This window comes from Mya arenaria, chromosome 7, assembly GCF_026914265.1.
Source record: "Mya arenaria isolate MELC-2E11 chromosome 7, ASM2691426v1".
Lineage (NCBI taxonomy): Eukaryota > Metazoa > Mollusca > Bivalvia > Myida > Myidae > Mya > Mya arenaria.
The window spans coordinates 42,770,576-42,782,369 of NC_069128.1; the positions used below are offsets into that span (position 1 = coordinate 42,770,576).

The 11,794-nt window shown below is 36.2% G+C and overlaps 1 protein-coding gene across 1 annotated transcript; it reads right to left on the reverse strand.

The window, feature by feature from the left end:
• Positions 1 to 2,912: 2,912 nt before the first annotated feature.
• On the reverse strand, positions 2,913 to 9,627 carry LOC128240089 (uncharacterized). Its single transcript, XM_052956581.1, has 3 exons — positions 9,468 to 9,627; positions 4,043 to 4,193; positions 2,913 to 3,566 (listed from the first exon to the last, which is right to left on the reverse strand). Exons 1-3 carry the CDS (start codon positions 9,558 to 9,560, stop codon positions 3,298 to 3,300), a joined length of 513 nt encoding a protein of 170 aa, XP_052812541.1. The 5' UTR covers positions 9,561 to 9,627; the 3' UTR covers positions 2,913 to 3,297.
• Positions 9,628 to 11,794: the final 2,167 nt, after the last annotated feature.

The window sequence follows — 11,794 nt, forward strand, 5'->3', positions numbered from 1 at the left end:
CAATGGATGAGCTTATTAATGAATATTTTATTGAATCTCGGGATATAATGGCGGGACATATGACAGACCTATTTAATCTCATTTTCTCATCGGGTCATTTTCCAACACCATGGATGGAAGGAATTATCGTTCCTGTCTTCAAAAAGGGTGACGACGCGGTGACTAACAACTACAGGGGAATAACTCTTATGAGCTGTTTAGCAAAAATATATTCCTCATTAATAAATAAACAACTGACTAGTTGGTGTGAGAAATACAACAAAGTAACGGATGCACAGTTCGGTTTCCGTAAGGGTTTTTCAACAACTAACGCCATATTCTGTTTAAAATCCTTAATTGATACGAGGCTAAATAACGGACTTCGTCTGTATTGCGCATGCGTGGACATGAAGAAATGTTTTGACAGCGTGAACAGAAATGCTCTGTGGTTAAAGATGTCTAAAATAGGAATAAATAGTAAAATGCTTAGAACTGTGAGATCTATGTATACTTTTGTTAGATCTAAAGTTAAACATTGCAATCAATATTCAGATTTTATCGAAATATCGGTCGGTTTAAAGCAAGGTGATATTTGTTCTCCTCTTTTCTGGTCCATCTTTATAGAAGACCTGGAACTATATTTACAGTCAAACATTGATAGTGGAATTACAATTGAGGAAATCAGTCTTATTTTAATGTTGTATGCTGACGATATGGTGATTTTAGCCGAAACAGTAGAAGATATGCAGCGCAGCTTGGACAATCTTAAAGCATACTGTGATAGATGGGGACTAAGAGTAAATGTTGATAAAACAAATATTATTGTGTTTAGACGTCGCGGTCGTTTACGAAATGATGAACACTGGATGTATGGTGTCACTTCTCTAGAGATTGTAGACAACGTTAATTATTTAGGAACGATTTTTAACTGTTATGGGTCATTCAATTCAAATATACATCTATTGTGTGGAAAGGCCTTAAAGGCATTAAACGTGCTGTTGTTCAATTTAAAAGAGTTTAGTTTTACAGCGAAGACAAAATGCCAATTGTTTGATGCGTTTGTAGTGTCTACACTCAACTATTCATCAGAAGTTTGTGGCTTTACAAAATCCAAAGAAATTGAGCGTATACATTTGCGTTTCTGCAAACAAATTTTAGGTGTTAAATTGTCTGCAAGTAATGCTGCTATCTATGGTGAACTGGGAAGACGCCCGCTATTCATAAATAGATATTATAGAATAATAAAGTACTGGTTTAAGTTGCTGTGTTCAACGAATTGCATAATGAAAACATTATATGTATGTTCCTTGAATGATCTACTGAATAACAAAAATAACTGGTTGTCAAATGTGAAAAACTTGTTGTATATATATGGTTTTGGTGAGGTGTGGGAACAGCCATATTTAGTTGATAAAGATATATTTTTACTAAGCTTTAAACAAAGATTATATGATTGTTATATGCAAAACTGGAGAGATGATATAATGAAAAATTCAGTATTAAATGTGTATAAGGAAATTAAGGTTAGCTTTGAATACGAAATTTATCTTAATAGTAATATTCCCCACTATTTGTTAAAATTATTTACACAAATGAGAATATCATGTCACAGTCTAAGAATCGAAACTGGGCGATATGGAAGAAATCGCATTGACAGAAATCAAAGATACTGTGAACTATGTGATACTGTGGACATAGAAGATGAGTATCACTTCTTGTGCATTTGTAATAAATATAAAGTTATACGCAAGCGATATTTACCCAAATATTATATTGAAAGACCTAACATGATAAAATTTTTAGAGTTGATAAACACAAGAAATGAGACACTAATTCTGAAAATAGTGACTTTCATAAATTGTGCGCGTAAAATACGAACTAATTTATTAACTCAATGATGTGTTGTTGTTGTTTCGTTGATATTGCTTTTTTGTATCATGTATGTTTCATAAAAATAAGACTTAAAACTATGCTATATGCTCATAAATTGAATATTTGTTATCATTGATACAAGTATAATATTTCATTTGATATTATGTTTTGATGCATGTTCTCCTTAGTAATAGTATATATTTGATATGTTTGTAATGTATTCTAAATGTAATACTAAATGGTATATTGACTATTGTATATATGTATGATCATGTTGATGGATGATGAACTGTATGTTTAAATCCAAATAAACTATTCTTCTTCTTCTTCTTCATGTTGAAAATAAGCATACGAACGGCCTAGGTATGAACTTGTTAGAAGTGATAAGCAATTAGTTGAATGCATGGTTTATTCTATTGTAGCCCCTTAAAAATCAATGGGATTTTACAGGTAAATTTATACATACACTTAAAGTGACACTCTGATTCAAAATCAATACATACACATGTATAACAAACATCAATTTGACTGATAAATCTTTAACTACTTACTAAATAATGCATTTATGGAAAATATTAAATTAATTACTGATAACAAGATTGTAACTGTGAATTTAATAGCAGAAAGCGCAAACATATTACATTACTGGTGAATGCTAAAATATTTCCAGTGATCTACTATTGTCTAATAAGGTAGAAATACCGTGTTTTATGCACATTTATTTAAAATTAATCTTGGTAGTCTTCATAAGAACCATAACTTTTGACATTTATTCATCCATTTTGGAATATTTAAACAATATATTAATTATGGTAATCTTATTTGGGAGTGAGAGTGCATCTCACGAGTTTTATGTCGGCAACGGATTGTATGAACTTTGTTTAAATTGAATAAGTTTACTCACTTTTAGGAACACTCGTATCAGCAGCTGACAGAAACTATTTGAACATAATTTTGTAAATCCAAGTATTAAATCATCCAAAATCCTGTGGCATTATCAACGCTTTTAGACAAAATATAACTTTTTCCGACACATTCTGAAATAATCACGAACACAAGAGTTTATGAATGATTTTTTATGATGTTCTATCAATGAAAGAAGCAGTTAATTTGTTAACAGTTTAATCAGAAGACGAAAACATTTTGTTTATATCTGACTCTATTGAACGTGAAAAGGTCCCACTTCTCATAAGTCGTCTCGATTAGGAAAAACACCTTAAAACAAGTAATAAGTGTACACTATACTCTGATATGATGTCCGTAACTCAATTTCGCGCCAATGTCACATTATGCTTCACAAATTCAAACTGTACAAAAACGGTAATAACAATCATAATAAAGAAAAACATGATTAAGATACTTAGTATGACACTAACTGGCGACCTAAAATTGAAAACGACACAATATCGCCTACAACCATGTACAGACAGCTGGCTGCACGTCTTATCAGTTTTTCTCATCTGTGTTTCTTTTTGACAACCCCGAGGCGCCCGATATCGCCCCTTGTGTAGCTCCCGCAAGCACTCCCGCGACCCTGTCGCCTGTAGCCGTGATGGTGTAAGAGGCGGTCTGTATGGCCCTGTTCCCGCCCTCTTTGTCACCGGCGGCATGGTGAACCACGCCCTTTAAGTGTCCAACAATGGGTACAGTGTCTAGAAGGTGGGACACCGCCCTTCCGCATTGCTTTTGCGTGGCCATGGCAGAGTTTGTGTCGCCTAAAAGTAGGAACAACCGATGTTTACTTTTACACGGTATTTTGGTGGTCAAAATATAATAGATATCTTCCATGGCCGTGAAAGTAAGCTAGGCTTATCTCTACCGCGGTAGGTGCCTTTTCTCCCACCTCAATTAAACAACCTAAAAAAATATTTGTAGAACTCTTTTGTGCGTAGGTAAAAGTAGTTCCATACGATTACTTTTTATCTTTGCCCTTAGGCAAGATCAGGATTTCAAGCAAAGCCAAATATTTGAATTTGGTGTGGAAAACTTGTTCTGAGGCTTTTTGAAAATTAAATCCTAAAAGATTTTCAATCCTTTTGGAATGCTTCGGTTACCAATTATCATATAACATTTCTAAATTATCAAGTGTTTCATTTAAAATGGACTCTAGTTTAATTACACACATGTGTCAACGCGTTTTTTTACTACCTGTTCGTCTAAAGCAAACCCTCAAGTCAGCATGGTATCTCACCTTTAGCAACCTCTACCAGAGATCGAACCTGGGAAATACCCGGACACTGACGGGAGAAATTCTGCTGGGTTCTCCTGGCTCGTGAAGAATCGCCTCGAGTCCATTGGATAAACGACTTCACTTGGGAAAATACCGGAATCATGTCCACAAGCTGTAATGAGAATATCATAGTTCACATATAAATATATAAAAGAGGTGATTAAGGCGAGAATTCGGATTGAAACTGGAACACTGCAGGCGAAATGAAATGTGCTGCTTCACTTAAGATACCACATGAAGCATGTCTGCAATCTGATGTATCAGGATAATGGCAGGAGGTTGGATTGCTTCGGAAGTTGTTCAGGGTGTTTAGTTATAACGTTGGAGTACCATAGCGTCCAGGTCATGAACACACTCACTCTTCACTTAAGATACCACATGAAGCATGTCTGCAATCTGATGTATCAGAAGAGATAATGATGGCTAAACATGGCAGGAGTTAGGATTGCTTCGGAAGTTGTTCAGGGTGTTTAGTTATAGAGTTGGAGTACCATAGCGTCCATGTCATGAACACACCCACTCTTCACTTAAGATACCACATGAAGCATGTCTGCAATCTGATGTATCAGGATAATGGCCGGAGGTTGGATTGCTTTGGAAGTTGTTCAGGGTGTTTGGTTATAGAGTTGGAGTACCATAGCGTCCATGTCATGAACGCACCCACTCTTCACTTAAGATACCACATGAAACATGTCTGCAATCTGATGTATCAGAAGAGATAATGATGGCTAAACATGGCAGGAGTTAAGATTGCTTGGGAAGTTGTTCAGGGTGTTTAGTTATACAAGTTAGAGAGTCCACTGGAGTGACGCCTTGATTTGAGACATCACGGGTTTCTTGTCTGCAATTGGTAAGGAGAGTTCAGGAGAGTTATGTATGGATGGACATGGTTAGGATTTGGACTAACTCTGAAACCTGAGAGAGTAACCACCCTACCACTGGATAAACGACATCACTTTGAACTATACTGGTATCAAAGAATGTAAGGCAACGTTATGTTCAAGCCCTAATTGTGACATAGTTGACATTATGAATATATTTAAGGTATTTCGTGACTATCAACACAATATCGACAAACGACATAGTTGTATCATTTACAACACATCAATTTAGTCAAAAGTTTAAAGCATCAGTTGTTAAAGTCCCATTATGTGTTAGTGATCTATGTAATCTATATTTTATGTATGTTTATCCAAATGACTTTTCTTAACCTTTTTGACCTGTTTAACCCCTCGAATAATAAACAAGAGCTGTCACAGAGACAGCGCGCTCGACTATTCCGCCGCTTTTCAGTGTAAGGATTGAAAAGTTTTGGCAAAACATGCATGGATCACTGTTAGATTAGATTTCAATGCAATACATGTTGTGCGGAGATATTAACATAAATGTGGTTACATGCAAAATTTTAACCAGAATTTTTAATTGTAATAATAAAGGGCCATTATTTGCAAAACACAGTTATCTAACTTGATTATTCAATTAGGTTGGGTGGTTGAATACCATTGTATAAAGTCTCAATGCAATACATCAAGTAGTTGCTGAGATATTATCCTATGTGTGCTAACATGCAAGACCTTAACCAGAATTTCTAAGTCGCATAATAAAGGGGCAAAAATTATAATATATGAAAGATAGAGTTATCTTACTTGATAAATAAGAAGGTTAAATGGTTGGGAGCCTGTGTGTAAAGTTTCAATGCAATACAAAATGTATTTGCTGAAGCATTGACTTAAAAGTGGTTACATGCAAAACCTTAACAAGAATTTCTATGTTGAATAAAAAAGGGGCCATTATTTGAATTTAATGCAAACTAGAGTTATCTTACTTGGTTATTTATGTAGATTGGATGGTTGAGTACCATTTTATAAAGTCTCAATGCAATTCATCCAGTAGTTGCTGAGATATTAACCTATGTGTGCGTACATGCAATACCTTAACCAGAATTTCTGAGTCGAATAATAAAGGGCAATTATTTGCATTAAATGCAAACTAGAGTTATTTAACTTGGTAAAATAAGTAGGTTGGATGATTGAGTACCATTGTATCAAGTCTCAATGCAATATCTCAAGCAGTTGCTGAGATATTAACCTATGTGTGCTTGCACGCAAAACCTTAACCAGAATTTCTAAATCAAATAATAAAGGCCTATTATTTGCATTAAATGCAAACTAGAGTTATCTAACTTGGTTAATTGAGTAGGTTGGATGATTGAGTACCATTGTATCAAGTCTCAATGCAATATCTCAAGCAGTTGCTGAGATATTAACCTATGTGTGCTTGCACCCAAAACCTTAACCAGAATTTCTAAGTCAAATAATAAAGGCCTATTATTGGCATTAAAAGCAAAGTAGAGTTATCAAACTTGGTTGATTAAGTAGGTTGGATGGTTGAGTACCATTGTATAAAGTCTCAATGCAATACCTGAAGTAGTTGCTGAGATATTAACCTATGTGTGCTTGCACGCAAAATCTTAACCAAGGGGTGACGCCGACGTCGACGCCGACGCTTGGGTGAGTAGTATAGCTCTCCTTATTCTTCGAATAGTCGAGCTAAAAATAAAATAACAAAAAACACTTATTTCATTATCCCCCCACCCTCGGCGCCATGTTGTAAGGATTATTTGGACAATTGAATGAAATATGCATGGACCGAAATGACAGCTGATTTGTCATTGACAGTGGATGCCTTTGAGGCAGTTTTAAGATTATGACCATTCAAAGTGTTAGTATAGTAGGTACAGTTTTTAATCATGTTCAGATGATGACTGATATTTGCAGATATTAATGTATCCTCTTATCAGCAGGGAATAAGTAACTATGACGAAATTTTAATTGTGAATATGATGTGTTTTGACCCTGACCTTTGACTCTATGGCCACAAAATCCATAGGGGTCATCAACTGGTCACCCCCAACCTAAATATCAAGTTTGAGGGCCATGGCAGTAGGCATTGTCAAGTTATCAAACAAACAAACTTTTTGCGTTCAAGGTCATTGTGACCTTGACCTTTGACCCGATGTCCCCTACAATCAAAAGGGGTCATCTACAGATCAGGCCCAACTCAGGGCCATGGGGCAGGCATTGTCCAGTTATCACTCGAACAATGTTTTCGCATTCAAGGTCACTGTGACCTTGACATTGGACCCGATGTTTCCTAAAATAGGGGTCATCTACTGGTCAGGCCCAGCCTCCATGTCAAGTTTGATGATCATAGGTCCAGGCATTGTTGAGATATCACTGGGAGAAACTTTGTTAACCTTTTCGCGGTTAAGGTCACTATGACCTTGACCTTTGGCCCAATGACCCCCAAAATCAATAGGGGTCATCTACTGGCCAGGACCAACCTTCATGTCAAGTTTGATCAGGAATTGTCGAATTTGCCTTCAATGTCACTATGACCTTGACCCAATGCCCCTAAAATCAATAGGGGTCATCTGTTAGTCAGGCCAAACCTCTAAGTCAAGTTTGAGTACTATCGGTGCAGGCATTGTCGAGTTATCACTGGACAACCTTTTATCATTCAAGTTCACTGTGACCTTGACCTTTGGCCCGATGACCCTTTAATTAATAGGGGTCATCTACTGGTCAGGCCCAACAGTCATGTAAAGTTTGATGAACATACGTCCCGGAATTGTTATTATTGAGCTTTAGTCTACCGACGGACCGACCAACCCACCGACCGACATGTGCAAAGCAATATACCCCTCTTCTTCGAAGAGGGGCATACAAAACCTAAACGTCACTTGAACCACGTGGACTTAGATTAATGTTGTCGATATTTTGACATCTAGAGCATATATTAAGAACATCACGTGATATTGTCACTCATCCAATTACGCAACAACAAAGCATGAAAAATGAGGTCTTCAAAGACGATATTTGAGCAAATCTCAACATTTGCTAAAGGGTTCCAGCTTTTAGTATCTTAGTTTTAATAATCCTAATGATTTGCCACACTTTATTTCGGCATACACAAAAATTGCATTTTAAGAAACCATGAGCGATTTTTCACTAAAACACATTGATGCTATGCTCCAGCCACTTATCTGCCTCATTAGCATATAGTGAGTCAGTGGACCATTTTGAAATTTCGTTGGTATTTCCATACATTCAGTTTTAATAAAGCATCTGGTTGACCTCGGGAATTGATCGGACGTCATATGAAACTCTATCATAGTGATATACTCACTTTTATTTATATTTCTCTACTTATTTAATCCTAAGTGGCACTGAGGCTTTAAAATGTACATTATTAATAACAAAGGGAGACTATACAGTTTTGTAATTTAGATCGATCAGAATACCATTATGCACTAGTCAATTGTAACCACGACCCCCCCCCCCCCCCCCAGGTCCGGGTAATAGCCGGGACTTTGACTTTCGGTCCAGCCAACCCCGGGTAAAATCCCCGCCCTGCGGGGACGAACTGATGGTTAAACCCCGGCCAAATGCCCCCGCACCCCAGAGACTCTATGTAAGGCCCAATCTCCGCTAAATTTGGCGCTATGACAAAACCACCGCGGTCACCCGGCCCTGCGGGGCATCCTGGAAAGTTAAAAAAACACGGCCCTTTTCCCCGGCTATCCCCGGTATACCCCCGGACCTGGGGGCGGGGGGGGGGGGGGCGTGGTTACAATTGACTGGTGCATTACTATAGGTCATTATCTAGTACATTAGAATAAACGAGCTCGTCATTTTGTGAAATTTGCTTTTGTGAATGCTTCTTTACTCAAACTAGCTGTAAAAATCAACCGCTTATTTAAGTTAATAAAGACCTTCGGCACAAAATACATACATGTATATTAAAGCTGCACTCTCACAGATTTACCGTTTTTTAACTTTTTTTTGTCTTTGAATGAGAATGTTTTCGCGTAAATATCTGCTAACCAGTGATAAAAGACTGCTGTCAAAAGATCAGATCGCAGATATTCATATTTTCATTCCAAATTAAATGTGCTATGGCTTAAACCGTTACTAACGGTTTAAGAAAAATGCATAAAACATCAATTTTAAAACTTAAATATAAAAATCTGCGATCTAATTTGTTGTCAGCAGTCTTTTATAACTAGCGACAATGGATTTTCGCAAAATTTGGCTAGTTCCAAGACAAAAAATAAAAAAGTTCAATCTGTGAGAGTGCAGCTTTAAGGTTGTACAATGACAGCACGTATTAAATAGTTGTTTTAAATGTTTAAAAGTTAAGACGACAAAAGCGTTTCCGTATGCGTGTACCTTATCTTTCATTAGGTGAAATACATATACAGTGGCTTTTCGTATTATACTTTAGTTTCCTTTTGAATAATATGTAGATTACGACACAGAAAACATGTATACAACTCCAATACACAGCCTTAAAATGGAACCAATACTTAAAACCATCCACTAACCTTTGGATTATTTTCTTCTTCATAGTTTTCGTCTTCTTTCGGAGATATCGGAGATGTCTCTGAGTCCTCTTTTAAATTTTTAATGTCCGACATTCTTCGTGAACAAATACTTGAAATTTCAATCCAATACTTCCTTATCCACAGCTATATTTGTCACTGACCTACATTGCGCCTATTACGTAGTGCGGCGTTTAAATGTAAACAAGTTTCGTTTCGAGTACGTGCTGCACATGGCATGTTATCGTGTAGAAACAGCTCAAGCGAGTAGTTAAGTTCGGTTTTGACGAGATCGATTTTTGATACGTTCGAGAATTAATTTGAATAATAAATAAGATATTGAGTGAATTGAATTCTTCTACAAGCAGACGATAAAGGCTTGCAAACTGTACCATTGTAGGCGTATTTGATATCTGGTCATATTCTGTCTAAGTTCCTTTCTCTTTGCAATATCCTTCTTAGGCCTAAAAAAAAAAACACATTTGGTTCGGGTTACCCGACCCTACCTACGGAATAGGCGCCGACCCTAACGTTTTTATAGTCAGTTTGAAAAAAAATATGAAAAACTAAAAAAAAAAACTAAAAAATAAAAATAAAAAATATTTCGTTTTTTTTTTAATTGCTTTTTAATATTAAGTTTAAACCTTAAATGCTTGTACAGAAGATAGCTTTAACACCATTCTCCAATGATGAAAATTATATTCTTATATAAAAACTAATAAAAAAAATAAATAAAAAATAAAAAGCCTACCTACCCTACCTATTTTTTTAAGGATGTAACCCTAACCAAACAAATTTTTTTTAGGCCTTAGCTTCACATAATAGTTGTCAATGTTCATGTTGACATGCTATATATAAATTCCATTATGTAATGTTGTACAATATATAATGAAACAATAAAAAAGAAGTTCCTAATAATCATGACCTTGCAGAATTGTAGGTGTATATTTATAGATTACGTCAATCTTTAAAAAAAGGTCCTGGGCTGGTATTTAATATTGGTCTTATTGGATCTAAGAACGATGTAGCTAATCGGATTACGTGTTTTAATAACTGACCAAAAAGGGAATGAAGTAAATAATGTATTGCCATAACATTAACGTAAGTTATATATCGAATACCAGGCATGGACACCGCAAATCCTCAATATTCGCTCATTTCAACATCACGTCACGCTAGTTGTGTTGCTAAATGCTAATTATTACATTTAAGTAATGGCGAATAATAGTATGAATAGATATATGTTGTTTGTCTGTTTAATTTAGGTGATTTATTTGTGTCTCGAGACTGCGTTACTGTGGAATTTCGTTAGGAACATCGCCTGGGAATGTGTTAATCTGATAGTACGATGATGGAAACGCGAAATCGAGAAACTGCGATATCGAAAACGTGACAACACGATTATGATAACGCGACAGTACGAAAGCGCGATGATAAACGACAGTACGATCATAATAATGCGATATACTATCGTGTTTTCATCATCGTACTGTCGCGATTTCATCATCCGTTATCATCATCGTACTGTCGCGTTATCATTATCACACCATCGTCTTCCGGTGCGCATGTGCATGCGCAAAGTTAAGTCCCTTTCACATGCGATGGCCCTAACGGAATTGCGTATGTAACACCATGGCCTCCCGCAAATAGTTTTAAAATTACATTTCTGTTTAGGTCCTATATATGTACAGCTACTAAATGGTCAAAAATGCCATGGCGTTTATTTTGAAGAGCTTCATTATATTTACCGGTAGGTATCCATTGGACATTCGGAGGAAAGCGGGAACAGTCACTAGCTTTAGCATCTATTTTGAATGTTTTAAGCAAGACTTATTTAGTAACATAATACTGTATTTCACACTATGGAAAATCAAAAGACTACGACCCAGGTCAACTGCTTATGGCTGAATTAGGTGCTGTCCAAAAAATGTTTTTGTTTGTTTTATTTTAGTAATTATTCTTGACCTTAGTTATCAGTCTACTTTTCGTTAAGATCTGAAAGTCTGCTTTACTCTCGCTTAAGAAAGCAATACACTTCAAAACTAAGAAATCATTATTTACCAACAATAAAACTTGTTTTATCGGACGTGGCTGTTTTTTTTTGCTTTTTTACCTTATTCAATACGGTTTCACGGCTGAGAAGGTTCTTCAAATGAAAAGCACTCCATTTTTATGTTCAAAATGCAACCGCACCTATAAAATACTCAAAACTTAAAAGCAAGCCGGTATCGTGATTGTCTCATGTCTGAGTTTGGTAATGGGGCCGTCACATCATAACGTTCTAGTCAGCGTTCTGTGACGTTTGACGACACATTGTTAATCGTCCTCGG

Bases quoted from the DNA above. Each gene is read 5' to 3' on its own strand.
- LOC128240089 (XM_052956581.1), bottom strand. From the start codon at position 9,560: ATGTCGGACATTAAAAATTTAAAAGAGGACTCAGAGACATCTCCGATA. The intron at 4,194-9,467 runs GTTAGTGGATGG...TTCTCATTACAG, and splicing joins AAGAAGAAAATAATCCAAAG to CTTGTGGACATGATTCCGGT. The intron at 3,567-4,042 runs GTGAGATACCAT...TCCTACTTTTAG, and splicing joins TCTGGTAGAGGTTGCTAAAG to GCGACACAAACTCTGCCATG.